At 41.0% G+C, this 16,633-nt stretch overlaps 1 protein-coding gene across 4 annotated transcripts in view; it reads right to left on the bottom strand.

Annotated features, from left to right (window-relative positions):
- LOC126094597 (muscle LIM protein Mlp84B-like) overlaps positions 1-14,551 on the bottom strand; it is a 51,733-nt gene extending 37,182 nt beyond the window's left edge. For all 4 annotated transcript variants that reach the window (XM_049909066.1, XM_049909064.1, XM_049909065.1 and 1 more), the window contains exons 1-2: positions 14,393-14,551; positions 741-883 (exon numbers count right to left, since the gene is read on the bottom strand). In XM_049909066.1, the coding sequence (XP_049765023.1) occupies positions 741-855 (115 nt within the window). In that variant the 5' untranslated portion in view covers positions 856-883; positions 14,393-14,551. The remainder of the gene's footprint in view (positions 1-740; positions 884-14,392) is intronic.
- Positions 14,552-16,633: the final 2,082 nt, after the last annotated feature.

Genomic DNA, 16,633 nt, shown 5'->3' with positions numbered 1-16,633 from the left:
CAAATATGCCTGATAACTTTCCGACTTAATTGTCAGCTATAAAAAGCACAACACTTTTGACTGTACAAGGTTAATCTCCTGTGTTGTTAATATGATAACGATTGTTTGTTTTCTGCTTACAGAATTTTTGAGTAGTGGCCACTACCAGCAACAGATATAATACACACAGCCTCACCAATGTCACTCAAAGAAAGAACTTAACATTTATTTTTATCCATAAAATTTCTGTTTTCATACCTGCAGTCCCATGTTCGTTTCACGCTTCCAATCAGGTGAATATAGTAATCTTAGAATTTTGATTCAATCACAGTAAATGTCTTCATTCTTAAGAATGGTAATATGGCTTATTATGGCATCCATCAATCCTAAGGGATTGAGGTACGTTCGCTTTGAGATTTAACTGCTGCAATTTTTGCAATTCCCTTTTTACACGGAACAGTCATTCTTTCTCACAGTGACACAAATATTTTTAGGAGACTGAAGCTTTGCCACTGTCAGGCACTTGTGCTGACAAAATGCCAGAAAAACTGTCAAACATTGGCTTAAGAATCCTAGTCAGAAACCAACAACCAACATGGCAACAAGCGGCCATAAAAGCCACAATAATTTTGTATTTCTTAGAATGTTTATAAAAGATGACAATGAAACCTTTAGGCCAATAAAGCTGAGAGATGAAAGTGGGAGCCCTTGAACAGGAAACATTGGCGAGCGACTAGCTGAGGCCATTTCACAATACTCACCACACTTGAAGCACATTTTGTGCCATTTCAGCCCACCAGCTACTCTCTCTTCAGCAGCATACACAGATTTGCCACATTTAGGGCACTTTGGGTTCTCGATAGGCTTGAAAGGCATTTTGCTGGCCGGGTATCACTCACGTAACCTGTAAAAAATCATTTTAATTGAAAGATATTTGCTACAAATAAAGTCATATAACTTTAATGTTTTTCTAATTCACATGTTCTCTGCAATGTAGTTGGAAATCTATGAGCAGTCATCAGTTATCAGTTGAGAAGCAAAATATACCATTGGGTGAATGGTTATCAGACTAGTCCAATATTATTACGTCAGCATTAGCTGCATATACTTCTGCTGATATGGCAAGTGAATTTGAGTTGTCCAGTAGGAGCTGCCTATTAACACCATACAGTGAAAAAACTAAAATCAAAAACAACTGTCATAAACAGGAAATTTTATGAACTGAATTTTTATGCTTGTCCCAAGAAGATCTCACAACTAAAATATTATTATATTGCTGTACCATTCATGTTAGTTTAGTGATACCTAATTTCCTTAAATGTACCTATAAATAATTTCCAAAAAATTGCTTGTATGGTCTACAAGTGTGGAATTTTCTTTGTGAAAATTATAGTTCAAATGCATTGTTCTGTGACTAGTACTAGTCACTGGTTTGTGCTACAGTACCCCAGGCCAATTTAAGGTCCAAATCACATAAACAGCTGCTTGGGGCAAAATTTGTATACAGGGTGAAAAATAATTAACAGTTGAAAACTGACAGGGGTGAAAGTATACAGTAATATAAGCAAAATTTTTCCAGTATGCATGAATCTGCAAATAAGTCATTTGTGAGATAACTGTGGATGTGTGGTTATGAGCCATCACTAATTTCGATATCAAATATTTTCCTAGTTAGTACAAATGTATTTGAAAAGTAACTTTTTTGATTAAGGTCCCATTTAATGGATTTCAAATTTCACTAAAAGAAGTAGTTTGGATCTAGGCTTTTTGCTAGAAGTTCTTCACATAGCTTATTATCTTATATTACAAAAAGCAATTTTAACTGACAAATTTCCTAATATTTTTGTAAGGTTCTGAATTCTATTGACTTTACCTACATCTGTAAATGATAGTGAGAGGAATTTTTCAAAACTCAGTGTATACATTAAGTTAATACTTTTTTATAGAACAGTTGTGTGGACTGACAACTTTAGCTGCTGAAAGTGATGCCTTCATGTCAGTAGGTTCAGATCCTATTATGAGAAATTTTACTGAGTTAAAGGTTATAAAAATGTCTATATGGTGTTTTTATGAAAGGGGAAATTTGGATTTATACTGGACTTCATTAATACAATTTTGTCCTTTCATATCAAACAAAAACTTCTGTTTTCCTTTTCAGTAGTATTCATATAGTTTTTGAATATGTTAATCAATTTTGAATTACTTCCATGATAAATTTTCTCAAATTTAACTACTTACTGATGAGTTTTCTACACACAAAACTTACGCAGTTAAACAGTGTTTTATCTTTAATACCTCAACACAAATTTAGGTGATATTTTTGTACTTATGTCCCACTTTTACTGATGGAAAGTGAAATAATTTACAAATCATAACATTTAACAATTTGATTAGAGGAAAACAAAGAAAATTTGTTCTTTCATCCTTTTCACTCAGTTTAATCGATAGCACATAGTACTGAAACTAGGATAATACAATAGGTCTAGTTCTTTCACTTTTCACTAAAAGATATTACAGATCTCGGGAAATATCTTACATATAAATGAATTTTCTTCTTTTAATATTGAGCACTGGAATAAGAAACAGAAATTTATTTCTGTTACAGAGGAATGCCTATTTAGAACTTATTTTAAAAGAAAGGGAAACCGTTTCCATGATCAATGGATTTAGATTTATTTTTAATCATGTAACCAAGGAGAGGCAACTAATTTCTAAAAACGAGGAGGGGGAGGCGGACACAAAATGACATGTCACTTGTGCTTCCTACACAGAGTTAATGAAATGATACAACTTTCTACATACAGCCTTCTAATTCACATTTATCCTTGGGAATCACAAAATTTCCATTCCCTCCTGATATGCTGCATATAAGCTTGATTTCTGGGAGTGTTATTACGTACATTCATATAAATCTGCTTCGCATTGTTTTATTTACGAAAAAATGTTATTTAAATAAGCTATTTAAGGAAAAAGTTAAGAAAACTTACGGAACTAAATTGCGGGACACATCGTTACATTTTGGTTGGTACTGTTTGAAATAAGATTTCTTTCACTGTACATTTAATCATGTTTATCATCACACACTGTTTAAGACCTCGCAAAGAGAGTGTTATCTAATTTTGTTAGAGGGCATTTTATATTATCGCTTTTTTATTTGAATTTCTACAGTCAATGCAAGTGACTTTCTAATACAAGTATCAAGTTCGTTATATAGCTTTTTGCAGCAAATCTCACGTGAGACGAATTTTTTGGATACCTTGTGAACATTTAAAAGAGAAGAAAAGTATATTTTTGGAACCACCTCTGTAGCCAGTATCAACAAACAAGTATCGGTAAGATAATATTAAATTTCTGTGCTCTGTTAGCACTATTTAACATTTAAAAATTCTTCTTGAAGTATAAGGAAGAAAAGCGCATTGTATAACCTCGAAATACTAAATTGTCGCTGCTGCTCTAGGAGGAGCGTCAAACAGACTAGCCTTCGACATTTCTATTTGAGAAGTACATATGCTGTAAGTACCGTAACGGACGACAGATTTACCTTGTGGCAAAAAGAACATTCTCTGTACTATCTCTTGTAACACAAATAATAATAATTTTCTGAAAGTCTGATTCACCTACCAGCTACCGAAACAATAATGCCATAATTACACCCTCTTGGGCTATCTTTTAAATAACCCGCTGGCGTTGACGCCACAAAATAAACGAATGTTTACAATAAAAGGTGGCCTTAGTATTATTCGGTGCTTTGGTTTTGTTGCCAGAAGCTTTTATGGTTTTTATTGCAGCAGAATAAGGTAAGTGTGTACACAACAAAACATGCATTTAATAGGCAAAGGTCCCGAGTTCGAGTCTCGGACCGGCACACAGTTTTAATCTGCCAGGAAGTTTCATATCAGCGCACACTCCGCTGTAGAGTGAAAATTTCATTCTATGCACTTAATACTTGCCGAGCCAAACGTTGTTCGTCCATAAGTAGCCAAGTAAATAAATACTAGTGTACGCGTTACACTGTTTGTGCTTGCCCTTGTTTACGCAGAGGATATTGTTTTCTATTATATCCTGATTAATGGCATTGCTACTCACATAAGTATTACTGAAATAATTGTTTAAATAATAAAACGCATTCTTGACTCCCATCAAGGTGGTGGGAGTGAACTCCAAGCAGATTGGAATAGGTTATCTACCACACGACTTCCTCTACAGCCTCGAGCTTACGTGTATTTAACACACGAACAGAAATTTGTCAAGATCGTGGAAGTAGCATATTGCATATGACAAGACAGCAGTAAATAAGTGGAAGAACCATACTTTCATTACAAAATTTCGAAAACAATGCCACTGGAGTGTGAAAATATAGGTCATAGCTGATCAAAGACAGTGCGAAATCGAAAAAATATATCGTATTGTTGTGTTGAAATAAGCAATTACATATTCATTAGAGAAGGGTATTTGATATATTAGAATATTCTAAACACAGTCTAGTACTAAATTACTAAAAAACAAAAACTAATTTTATTTCTCGAAGAAATGCTAGTACTGCGATAAAAATGAGCAACTAAAATGAGTACGGTACAAGTGTGTTGTGCAGAAATTGTCTTATTAAATATAGAAAGTAAACAAAGGCAACGCCACAAGCACAGCTGTCGTCACAACCTTCGTTTGTTTTGCCAACTCTCAAGCAAATTACCACCTTTCAACTTAATCCAGGCCTCTTTTTGGGCTACACTGGATGTGTTCGTTATCGCAACCAAATCAACTGATTTCAGCCAAAGGCCGGTTGTATCATACTCAGTTTGGCGATTTATCGATAAATTATCTTTCTTTTTTACTTTATTCAAGTCGATGCTGCCACCCACTGAGAACACGTAGAAACGTAAACAAGTGTTGCGTAGTAAGCACAGGGTGTGAAATGTATGCTAGAATGGGGTATAGCGGGTTAGTTTATTTATAACCTAGTTGCTACGTAAAGACTGCGTAGGTGAAAACAATGAAATTCAGAAATTTTTTTTAAGTATAATACATAATATGTGCAGTGAACATTTTTCTTTTTTTTCCCTTTTCCATGCGATATTACAGTGTCATGACAGCTCGATCAGTGGATGGAGGGAAATTTTTTTTTCTTTTTGTAAAGCTTTGTTACAGTGAACCATTACAGCACGATTCTTCGGACGATGAGAAACCATTTGGTCGCAAGGACACATTGGAACGCGAGATGGCCAGCTGGAAACTTGAAACTGAGCTTCAGAGTTACGCAAGCGATGGCCACGGGCCAGGCTGGCCCTTCCCCCACCACTGTTCTCAGGCTGTTCCCCACCCGTCGGCGCGGTCCAAATTTGGCGCGCCGCAGGTAAGGTTACAGCGCTTTCCACGATATTGTGCGAGACGGCCAAGCGACCCATATAAATAGGCCGACCAAGTGGGCGTGGTCCTTCATTGAGACGTTCACGCAAGGCACATTTTTCCAAACAGATTGCGCTAGTTTATTTTTGTAGAACTGTTAAGAACTGTTAGTTTCGGTGACGACTTTTTTATGCATGTCTAGAAAAGATCCAAAATCAATCATCATTAATACCAGCTCAGCAATCAAAGGCAAATTTTTTCGCCATCTCTTTTTTATGTTGCCGTATGTCGACATCCCGTATCTGCTGTTGGGTTCATTGATCTACGCGTGTTTTTTCTAAATCGTATTCAGTTTACAATTGTTTCGATCACTTCTCGTTTCCATAACTAAAATATTAGCGTAATACACTATTAATTGCTGGTGATAAGATTTTCTCCGAGAAGCTGAGTGGAATTCCAGCCATAATTTCTAAATCTCGCAGAGAAGTCATTTAGCCTGTAGTTAGAACTAATTTTTAATTACTCGTAATACCATTTGTATTGAACACTGTCTAAAACTTTGTGTAATTTTCCATTCATGGCGAACCTCATTTTCCTATTTTCATTTGAGACAAATGGGTAGAAACTGCGTTGTCGTAAGAAATTGTGGTATAAAACTCACAAGGCATTGTCAACATGGTTACCGTCATAAACGTTTAAGAAACGTCTTGACTAAGAGCGATATTGTCAAAGGTATTCGACATCAGCAGGTATCCTATTGTTCTTTCATCGCTCAGTAACAGTGTGGTAAATTTACCTTTAACAAGTGCTGAAATGCTTCAAGTGGATAGCTACATTGCTTTGATGATTAAATAACATGTAAAAATTTCAAGACACGCTGTGGCTTGGACAGCGTTTTCAACTGCATGTCGTTATACTGGTTGGTCGTAAGTTCAGAGAATGTACCTCCAGCACACAATGAATCACGGTTTTAGAACCAAGATTGAGGCTGAAGGTTCCATTAAATTTCAGTTATTAACCACAGATTACGCAACTGGAACCAGCTGGAGGACGGTCACAGGTATTAAAAATTCTCTCAAATTCATTAAGTTGCAGCAGCATTTATTTTTAAAGTATACGACACCGCGTGTCGTCCACGGTTGTGTTGGGACAGTGTCCGGTTTCGACGCCCGGTTAGTGCTAAAATTTTTGTGGCTCTAGGAATATTTTGTTGTCTTTTGGGATTTTCGGGCGAAGTAAATTCCTCATAACTGTGCTTCTCAGATTGGAAGAAGGCTCTCTTGTATAGGAGATGTGTTAGTGAAGCTCTGACTTCGATTTGACGGGTGATTTAGTTTTGTTGACGCTGTCTCCTCTGAACACGTGCAGGTAGCGTAAATCTTTACGAGGTAAGGGGATCTGTATCTGTCGGAGAACATTGTGTTTATATTTAACAACCATAAAGACGAGCAAAAGGAAATTCTTTTCGCTGAGAGGGAAGTATGCACACTTCACGTAAAACCCGAAGAATACTTCAGGGTTGACAAACTTAACGCAGTAGTCGACGGCAGTATTATGTCATTTATAGGGTTGAAGCATGGAACACACAGTGATTGATTACTCGACTGTTTCGAATGAACGCACCTCAGTTATAAAATACTGCATGCTTCAGTCGTTAAGACTAACATGTAGTATTCCTAGCATTCTAGCGCAGTCTAGCAACGTGATCCCTCTTAGCTGGCACTCACCTTCTTTATAACTGCAAACTGCACAAATAACAGCGAGGTGGCCGTAGTGGTTGGCCCGCTAAATCTGCATTTTTGAGCGGTGGGCTCCACAACCGCTTCCGACGACTTATGATTTAGGTTTTTAGTAGTTGCCCAAAATAGATTAAGGTGACCGGGCGTTAAATCCTAATTTTCTTTCCCGTTTTCGATCATAGACAATTGCCAGACCATGTCATCGCGTCGCAGTGCGGTAGTGCATTAGTTATTTAAAAAACAGAGTTATTTTAGACGTCGTTTACGTTTCCTATTGGCCGTGGAGGTATTTCGTGTAAAGGTCGAAATAAGTTAATCTAAAGAGCACTTGGCAGTTTTCCGCCGCGCACCGTCATCTCCAGATATTTCATTTTCAAAAATTATGGCAACTGGTACTTTTTTTCCCCAGCGGTGGTACTAGTACCTCAGTATTATCTATTTCATGTAGAATATTCCGTAAGTTCCTGTTCTTATTACCTATTTCATGTAGAACATTCCTTAGGTTCCTGTCGAAACACACAACACAACTGTAAACACTTATTTTATGGGAAACTCTTCATTTATTGCTACAAAACACCAACTGCCGTGTATGGCGACAGAAATGTTTCACACATACAGCACAACATTAAAAAGCTTTCTTGACATGTTGCAGTAAATATGACCACCTCTCCTTCTGTCACCCCCCCCCCCTCCTTTGCTATTCGTCCGAGAGGGCCTCTTATAGTCATCAAAACCGTCATTCTATGAACTCTTATGTATTCTGTCACGTTACGACAAATCTCGGCATAATTTTCAGGTTATAAGACGTTACAGGTTAGAGAGCCGTTAATGTACCCTTTTAATATGGCGTGTTGCAGAATACACTGATCTTTTTGCGCTTCCACACTTCAAATAGGGCACACGATGCGTAGTGGCATGATGTTGATTTGGAAGCTTAAATGACGTTTGCGTCGTTCCTTGCGAGGTAGCGCGGAGTAAACTTCGAAAGCAGTCATTTCATGTTCGTGACTCTGCCTTTTGAATTATTTATTTGCATCTTGTCAGCTTTCCTCGTCTAAATGAAACGTTACACTACATCTCCGTTAAAATTAAAAGCTGAATCATCTGTTAAAAAAGTTTTACTTTATAAAACGATACCCATCTGTTGAGACCGTCAGGAATTCTGTAACTTGTATAGCTCTGAAATTAGTAAAATATTGACTTTAGATCGCTCAAGGACAATCTTACAGTGTTAACAATTTAATCTTAAGGTTCTACGATGGTAGAAAATGAATTTCAACATGAAATAAGTGAATACTGTTATTAACGTAAATTTTCAGACATCCATATCTTTTCTTTCCAAACTAACGATCCACGCAAATGCTTTTATATTAATTTCCCGTGTTTTGACTGGAATTTATTGCCAAAATATTATGTTTTTTATGACTCTTTATGACACTAACCATTGAGACGACCTTCGGATCTGACTTCCGGCCACTGATTAAGTCCAGTTATGTGCACGTAATAAAAAAAAGAGTGAGAGAAGTGTGGCTTATTCGGGTATCGTTAGTTTTTTGCAGATTTTTTTTATAACCTTATTCCCTTAGATTTCACCTCAATTGATTCGATTAATGAAAATTCACAAACAACACCATCTGTAAAGCAAAGCGTTAAGGGTGTCCAACTTTCAATCATTTCACTCCCGTCTTTTTCAGTCTCTCGCACCATGTACAGAATACTGTATATTTAACGGACGGGATCACTGTAGAACATTCTGACATTAAAAGTTGGTTTTCACATTGATTGCAAAAAACCCGCTAAATTTCCACCTGGCTGCATTTATAAATGTGTTAATGGTGGTATATCTTACATTCGGTAAATAGAAATATATTGAAAATACAAGGTGGGCAAAGTAAACCTGACACATAACGTATTTCGTACTCTGTACTATAGGCAACCCATTTTACATCATCCGCCCCGTGTGCAGATGAAGTAACTTGGGTTGCCTATCTTAAGGTATGGTAAGGTAACGTTCCAAATTACCGACCGACCGTTGTGTCATCCGATGCCAATGGCGTCATTGAATCCGACATGGAGGGGAATGTCGTCACCACATCGAACTCCCGGTTGCTGTCGGGTTTCTTGACGCTGTATCCGCTGCTAATCGGTCGAGCAGCTCCTCACATGGCATCATGAGGCTGAATGCATCCTGTACCAGTCCTCCCACGAAAGAAAAATCTCTGACCATACCGGAAATCGAACCATGGTCCCCTGCATGGCTGTCAACCACGCTGCCTACTCAGTTACGAAAGCGGACCCTGTCATAAGGTGCATGAAATATTTTCTAGACCAGTCTATTTTGGGCACCCTATAAATTAGAGGATGAAAGTTCCAAGTAGGAACTCTGACACATGAATTATACACCTGGGTGTTTTGATACAAAAGAATGTGATGTGCAACCAGGTACTAAAACTGGTTGTAGCAAGAGCTAAAAGAAGAATTTCCTTTGTAGGAAAATTTTGGAAAACACATCACACCGACAAAGATTCTCGTGCTATCTGTTAGAAGGAGGAAGGAAGGTTACAGCTTGATGTGCAGTCGACGGCGAGGTCATTAGAGACGGGGCACTAGCTCGATTATGGTAGGGACAGGAGAAAAAAAGGAGTGGATGAGGGTGGAAAGTGCGGGTGCGGAAAGCGTCTGGCTGCAATGACAAGTAAAGCACGGAAACACAAGTTTACCCCGACCGGACCATGCTGTGGACCTAGTTGCTCCCACATATGGGTTCAGAGCGTGCCCAACGACGAGGAGGGGTGGGCAATTGCCCCCTTTTTCCCTCGGAAAAAAAAAATGCGCTAGAGAAAGTTTCGTCCTGCTACACCACATGGACAGACATATGAAATCAATATCTGTTTGAAGAACGCCAAACTTGTGATAGATTCCGACGAACAGCAAATGGACATGGCGACATTTGTCAAGAAATTTCAAAATTATTTCGCCGTTCGCAACTATTATCCTTCTGACTGAAAGTTCTAAAAGGTTCTAAAAGGTTACAGTAACATTATACTTCCAATTCGCAATGTTTTTCCTCGTGTTACCAGCGATTGCACAAAACCTACTAAAAGATGGAAATGAAAGTATTCACGTGTACGTGATAGTTCGGTGCCTGACGGCAAAATAATATATTGCAATCTCATGCAAACTCCACCTCCCGTTTAAGTACGTTGTAGGTAGAGGGTGGGTAAAGTAAACCTGGCCCAGAAGATATTTCATTTACTTTAAGGTAGGCAACCCAACTTACCTCTTCAGCTCCCAGGATGGATGATGTAATTTGGATGTGCTCAAGTTATATGAAATATTTTCCGGACCATGTGTACTATGTATCCCGCTCCCCACTGCTAAGATCCTGGGTGCGCTCTTAATTCGTTGTCTTAACTTCTTCGCTGTTTCACTCGCTTAGTATTTAATGATCTGATCGAATAAGCTGAGGAACGTGATGGATATATTGCAAAAGTGCTCAGGGACCCGAAATGGGACTCTCTGGAAGGAAAACGACGCTCACTTTGCGAAGCCTCGTTGTGTAAATTTAGAAAAGAGGTTTACGGTGGCATATCGTCATTTTCGGATGCTGCTGCGTACTTGGGCTGAAGAGGAGCGTGCGATGCGTAGGGGGCTGGAAGCAACGAATAAAGATACAAGGTGCTTTCCGCTATTCATTACATAGATGGTTGATATACTTGTAGACGCTAGTAAGAACTTACACGAGGACCTGATTTTTGCAATCATTATTGTGTACATTGTGACGTTTTTTCTTCGCGAGCCGAGTCTCGCAGAGTGCTGTAGCCAAGGCTTTGACTCATATTCGCTTACAGCTGTTGTTCACTAGGCACGATGTTTTTTACGTGATAAATTCTGCGAGCTATATTTATCCCGAGTTGCACCACTAGATAATCACGACCGACTCTTCCCTTGCCAAGTACTGGACTTCTTCACTGAGATAATTGCCGCTCTCTTGTCACAAACGACGTAACACCTCTGGTAAAATAGTTTCATCATCTCATGATTACCACTACGTGAAAGGATGTCACGCCATAACCGATTTCCACCCTTGTTTAAACTTACCGAAATTCATCTCGGATGATTTTGGAGTGATACCCTCTTCAAATGCAGATTTGAAAGTCGTTTTATCCTGCATTCAAGGAGCAAGAGGACTAGCCAGTAATAGGCAGCTGAGACATTCAATTATTCCTCAAGTCGCGTTTCCCGATGAGTATTTCGTACCAGGAAGAGTCATCTTTAATTGCAATATATTACAATGATTAACGAATTGTAATATAAACTTTTTGAGTACGAATATCAGCAGGTCACAGCGATCTCTTTTAACTATGCGGAATAAGACAAAAATATTCAGTTTAATACATATACTGGCAGCAGAAACAATGAGATGTAATGTCTTTGTTTTTCCACGACTTGGTAGATAACCACAACCGAAATCGTAAATAGGACATTGTTTCTTATTGCCCGACGTGTCTGTACTTTCTCTTGCTTTCTCGCGTAGGTGTTATTATTGTACACCTATGATGCAACGCACATTTCATTCCCAGAATTTCCCTCCCACTCATAAATATTTTACATTTAGAAGTTGCTTACGAAAGTGTTTAAAAAAGTGTGTTTGTAATTATATTCGGCGTGGCACTGTCATTTTACCGCAACGTACTCAATACATCATACATTACCACCTCCTAGCGAGCCCTCTTAAGTGCACTGTATTCTGTACGTCGTGTATTACCAGCTGGCTAGCTGTTACAGAGTTTCAGCAATGCTCCCGGTGTAAGGCTTTCGGTTATGTGATACGAATGCTGGAGGTTAGGCAACACTGCGCTACAGAAGCAGCGTGTCCTGCGAACCTCTCCGTGAAAATTCTACATTGTAAAAAGAAATTTCCATTTCCATTCGTGACAACAATCCACTTTGCTGTAGCAGTGCAGCAAGTCTTCAAAGATAAATATTGCCACTGTCCCGTCAGCGTTAGAAGTAACTTCCACGTAGTATGTTCCCACTGAATAACAAATTACTGATGGAGGCGTTCACAAGATTCTTCACAAGTCGAAACGAATCCAGTAGTTACTATTATTGGCTGCCCTGCACTTGTTAAGGTGTTGCTAAGTCTTTATTAAAAGAAAAGTGAAAGTTATTACAGGTTATCGGTAGACTCTTACTGAAAATAAGTATAATGTTTAATCTGCGGTCTACCTCTGCCGCAAATTAGTCATAATCGAAGTTAGTATTTTCAAGGCTGAGATTGCTGTTTACTGTTATGGAGCTTTACTAATCGGTCTCCAGAAACTAAACTACTCTAGTTATACTTCTGGCGGGGCTGTTGTTTCAGAAGGAATATGCTGTGTTAAGTTCCTGTCAAAATTGAGGACAGCAGAGATGGAAATTTAGTTGGTAATGGGTAGAGATGGGTAAAGATATCTGCAACGGCTTAGAGAAGGAGTTGAATAGGTATTCATGTGAACTGATATAAGGAAACCATGGCAAGCCTGGATAATGATGGTCAGAGGGGAATTTGGACTCCGCTCCCCTGAAAGCTCGTGTTGTCTAAACACTGCACTACCTTTATCGGTTAATGTTATTCCCTTCGTGAAGTGTCCAGTGTTTTGCGAATATAAGAGCGATGTCTTCAGATAGCTAGGGTATGCCATCGTGAAGTCTAGTAGAGCAAAGAAAAAGGTGAGACATGGTGAACGTTTTCCCCAGGCGGCACATTTGCTTTATACTGAATAAAATTTTGGAAGGAAGGCAGTAGCACAAATGGAAGTGTGTGTGAGAGAGAAACGGGTATTCTAGATGGAAAGGAAGTGTAATAGACGAAAAATATTGCAACCAATAAATGCCAAATCGAACGATCTTGCCCTGTAGATTCGTAGTAGTAAGTGTTGAATATGGAATAGGCAATTTTGATGTGTGATTGTTCGGATGGACTTCATCCGAACACTGCCGCCCTGCAAACAGACCCGGTTCGCAAGGTGCACGAAGAAACGACCGTGGAGAACCCTTTAGATCACTGTATGTGGTGGCTATTTCTTTCAGTGATGCTGTGAAAGGAGAGGAGACTACACGACTTCTCTACGGATAAATCTGACAGCGAGAAACAAAAACGAGAGGAAGAACTGTTTATGGAAAGACCATAGGCTGCACACTGCGTAAACACTACGTTAGAAACTCTGCTGAATATTTCCCTTACAAAGTTTATTTTTCCCTTTCGTTCTCTTGTCGAGATTGCTAATGGTGTTTTATTCTGTTTCACTTTATAACTTCAGACTTCCATCCAGAGTCAGCTCTGTAACAATTCTGCATTTGTGCTGTCTTACGCGAAGGCTCAAGTAAGAAGAGAACCTAACACGTAGAAATAGCTAGAGGGCTCTCTCTTTGCAGCACATCCCAACCGGCGTGTGTGTCTACCGTTTCCTCTTACTCAAAAATAACTTAAGTGACGTTCGCTGCACCAGTAATTCTGGACTACGTATTCAGCTATTCTGAAAATGACAAGATTTCATCGAACTATACAGAATTATCCCGTACATCTTCTGGAAAATGCACTGAGAAAATTTAAGTATTCCGTACGTTTTTTGTTAACATCAGTCTGGCTGCAAATGAAGAACGTTATTCAAGGGTGACGAGATCTAAAAAGCAGGAGCTGTGTGCATGGAATAATTACGGAAGTTAGGCCAACCCCATGGTTGGCAAGAAAGAGAGTTGGTGGCGCTTTTCTTGCGAGATTTGGGTAGAGTGTCAGGGAGAGGGGAAACGAGGGGAGAGGGGGGGGGAGTAGTTCGAGCGCTATCCAGTTCTAGACAGCCAATGGGAGGAGCGGACGAAACGAGCAGACTATTCGTGGAACACAGACTGGTAACAGCTGTGACGCTGCGTATATAGAGTCACTCGTCTCCCCACACCGCTACTCCTCCCTCGCAGCCCACAAGCGAGACACACAAAAAACATCGATGTCCTCCACACACCCCACAGTGCAGAGTCTAAAAAAACCGGCAATATTAAAAAATGATTTCGCCGTCACCACTTTTGCCGCTCGTCGAATTAGAGGTGCTGATTTCCATTCTCATCCAAAAAATAAAAGGAACAGACGAGACACTGGTGTGCCGCGGACGCTGCGTAGCCGAGGGCGGTCGGAGCACCAGGGCTGGCTGTCCTCGCGGTCGGTGTCGGATTCACGAGAAAGCGCAGCTCCTGCGAAGGGCGACGGCGTCGCGGCGGCCGGAGTCTGCAGTCGGCTACGGCTAGCGCGCCGCGGCTGGTGGCTGGTTAGTAGGGCGCCGGGGCGCACGTACCTGTTCGGCTTTCGTTGGTAGGCGAGGCCGGAAACTAGCGAGGGGGCTGCTTTCCAGTCACTGGACTACCGCGCGTATTCGAATGGAGGCGGCGGGAGCGCGGCCGGCCTAGTCTTTCCCCGGTTGCACACGGCACCACGGCGGCGGCGGTGGCGGTGGGGCGCGCCCCCGGCCGCCAGGAATAGACGACTCCGCCGCCGCCGCCGCCGCCTCCGCGCGGACCACGCCGGGACGCCGCCGCCGACGCCTTCGCTGACGCCGGTATTTTGGAGGGCGAGAGCGACGGCGCTGCAGGTGCGGCCGCTGCACCGGCACGCCCAAATGCAGCTCATTTGTCGGCCGCCACGCTTATAGAACATATTCTCATCTCTGACACTCTCCGCCTTTGTGACTCAGGAACTTCGACTGTGCAGCGGAATGGCCCTGTGACAAATCCCTCTCCTTCCCCGTCTCCTTCTCTCTGCCTCTCTCTCTCTCTCTCTCTCTCTCTTTCTGTTTCGCTGCGATGAAGATGCTCTGAAATAATCTTGCTAGCATACTGTAATTGATTTTTACGCTATTACACTCTCTGGCCTAAAGTATTCCGGCACTCTGTATATGCTGGGAAATTAACCATTAGATATCACGAGAGACTGACCCGCCAGTATAAAATTAAGCAGACAGTATTGTGTTGGTAGTACAGAAGCAGTAACAGCGAAATGAGTCGGTCAGGATAGCTCAGCGACTTCGAACGTGGACTAGTCACTGGATGTCACAAGAGTAACAGATCCATAAGGGACAATTCAATCCCTCTATAGCTGCCTAAGTTGACTGTTTGTGATGTGACTGTAAAGTGGAAACGCAAAGCAAAAATCACAGCTAAACCGAGACAGATCTCATGTTCTGACGGTCAGTGACCGTTGAGAATTGCGGACGATGGCTATAAAAATCACGTGAAATTAGTCCAAGGAATCACTCGTGAGTTCCAAAGTGCTGGCAACAGTCCAGCTAGGTGAATGTGCATAGGGAGTTACGAAGAATTGTGTGCAATGGTCGAGGAAATCCTCATAAGCTACAAATTTCTATAAAAATGCGAAGGCACGCTTGAGATGGTGTAAAGAGCGACACCACTGTACAGCAGATGACAGGAAATATGTGATTTGGACTGATGAATCACGCTATACCCTTGTGACAATCCAATGAAAGGACTGGAGTTCGGCAAATGCCTGGAGAACGCTATATGTCAGTATGTGCAGTACCAGTATTGAAGTCTGGAGGCGGTGGTGTTACGGTGTGAAGGTTTTTTCTCGTGGTTATGATGTTGTCCCCTTATTGTTCTTAAGAAAACGCTAAATTCGGATGGACACGAACAGGTTTCACAGCATTATGTGCTGCGTATAATACAGGAGCAGTACGGAGATGGTGTTGGTTGCTATCAACATGTCATTGTGCTCTGTCATAAAGCATTATCTGTGAGACGTTGGTTTGTGCACAGTAACATTCCTGAAATGGAATGACCTGTCCAGAGATCCAACTTGAACCCAATGGAATATCTTTGGGACGAGTTAGAACGCCGTCCCTAGCGTCCGCGACACTACCGTGTCTGGTTTTGGCTCTTGAGGAGGAAAGAGCTGCCATTTCTTCACAGACATTCAGGCACCCCATTGAATGGTTGGTTGGTTTGTTGATTTGGGGGAAGGAACCAAACAGCTAGGTCATCAGTCCCCTCGGAATAGGCAAGGATGGAGAGCACTTACCCGTGAAAGGCAAAGGTCCTGAGTTCGAGTCTCGGTCTGGTACACAGTTTTAACCTGTCAGGAAGTTTCATAGCCGGCCGCTGTGGCCGAGCGGTTCCAGGCGCTTCAGTCCAGAACCTCGCTGCTGCTACGGTCGCAGGCTCGAATCCTGGATGTATGTGATGTCCTTAGGTTAGTTAGATTTAAGTAGTTCTAAGTCTAGTGGACTGATGACCTTTAGATGTTAAGTCCCATTGTGCTCAGAGCCATTTGAACCATTTGAAGTTTCATATCAGCGCACACTCCGCTGCAGAGTGACAATCTCATTCCTGGCACATCCCCAGGCCGTGGCTAAGGTCTCCGCAATATCCTTTCTTCCAGGAGTGCTAGTACTGTAAGGTTTATAGAAGAGCTTCTGTGAAGTTTGGAAGGCAGGAGACGAGTACTTGCAGAATTGAAGCTGTGAGGACTGGTCGTGAGTCGTGCTTGCATAGCTCAGATGGTAGAGTACTTACCCGTGAAAGGC

This window comes from Schistocerca cancellata, chromosome 8 (genome assembly GCF_023864275.1).
Source record: "Schistocerca cancellata isolate TAMUIC-IGC-003103 chromosome 8, iqSchCanc2.1, whole genome shotgun sequence".
NCBI lineage: Eukaryota > Metazoa > Arthropoda > Insecta > Orthoptera > Acrididae > Schistocerca > Schistocerca cancellata.
The sequence above is the reverse complement of the archived record's forward strand: the minus strand, read 5'-3'. Positions and strand labels throughout refer to the sequence as shown.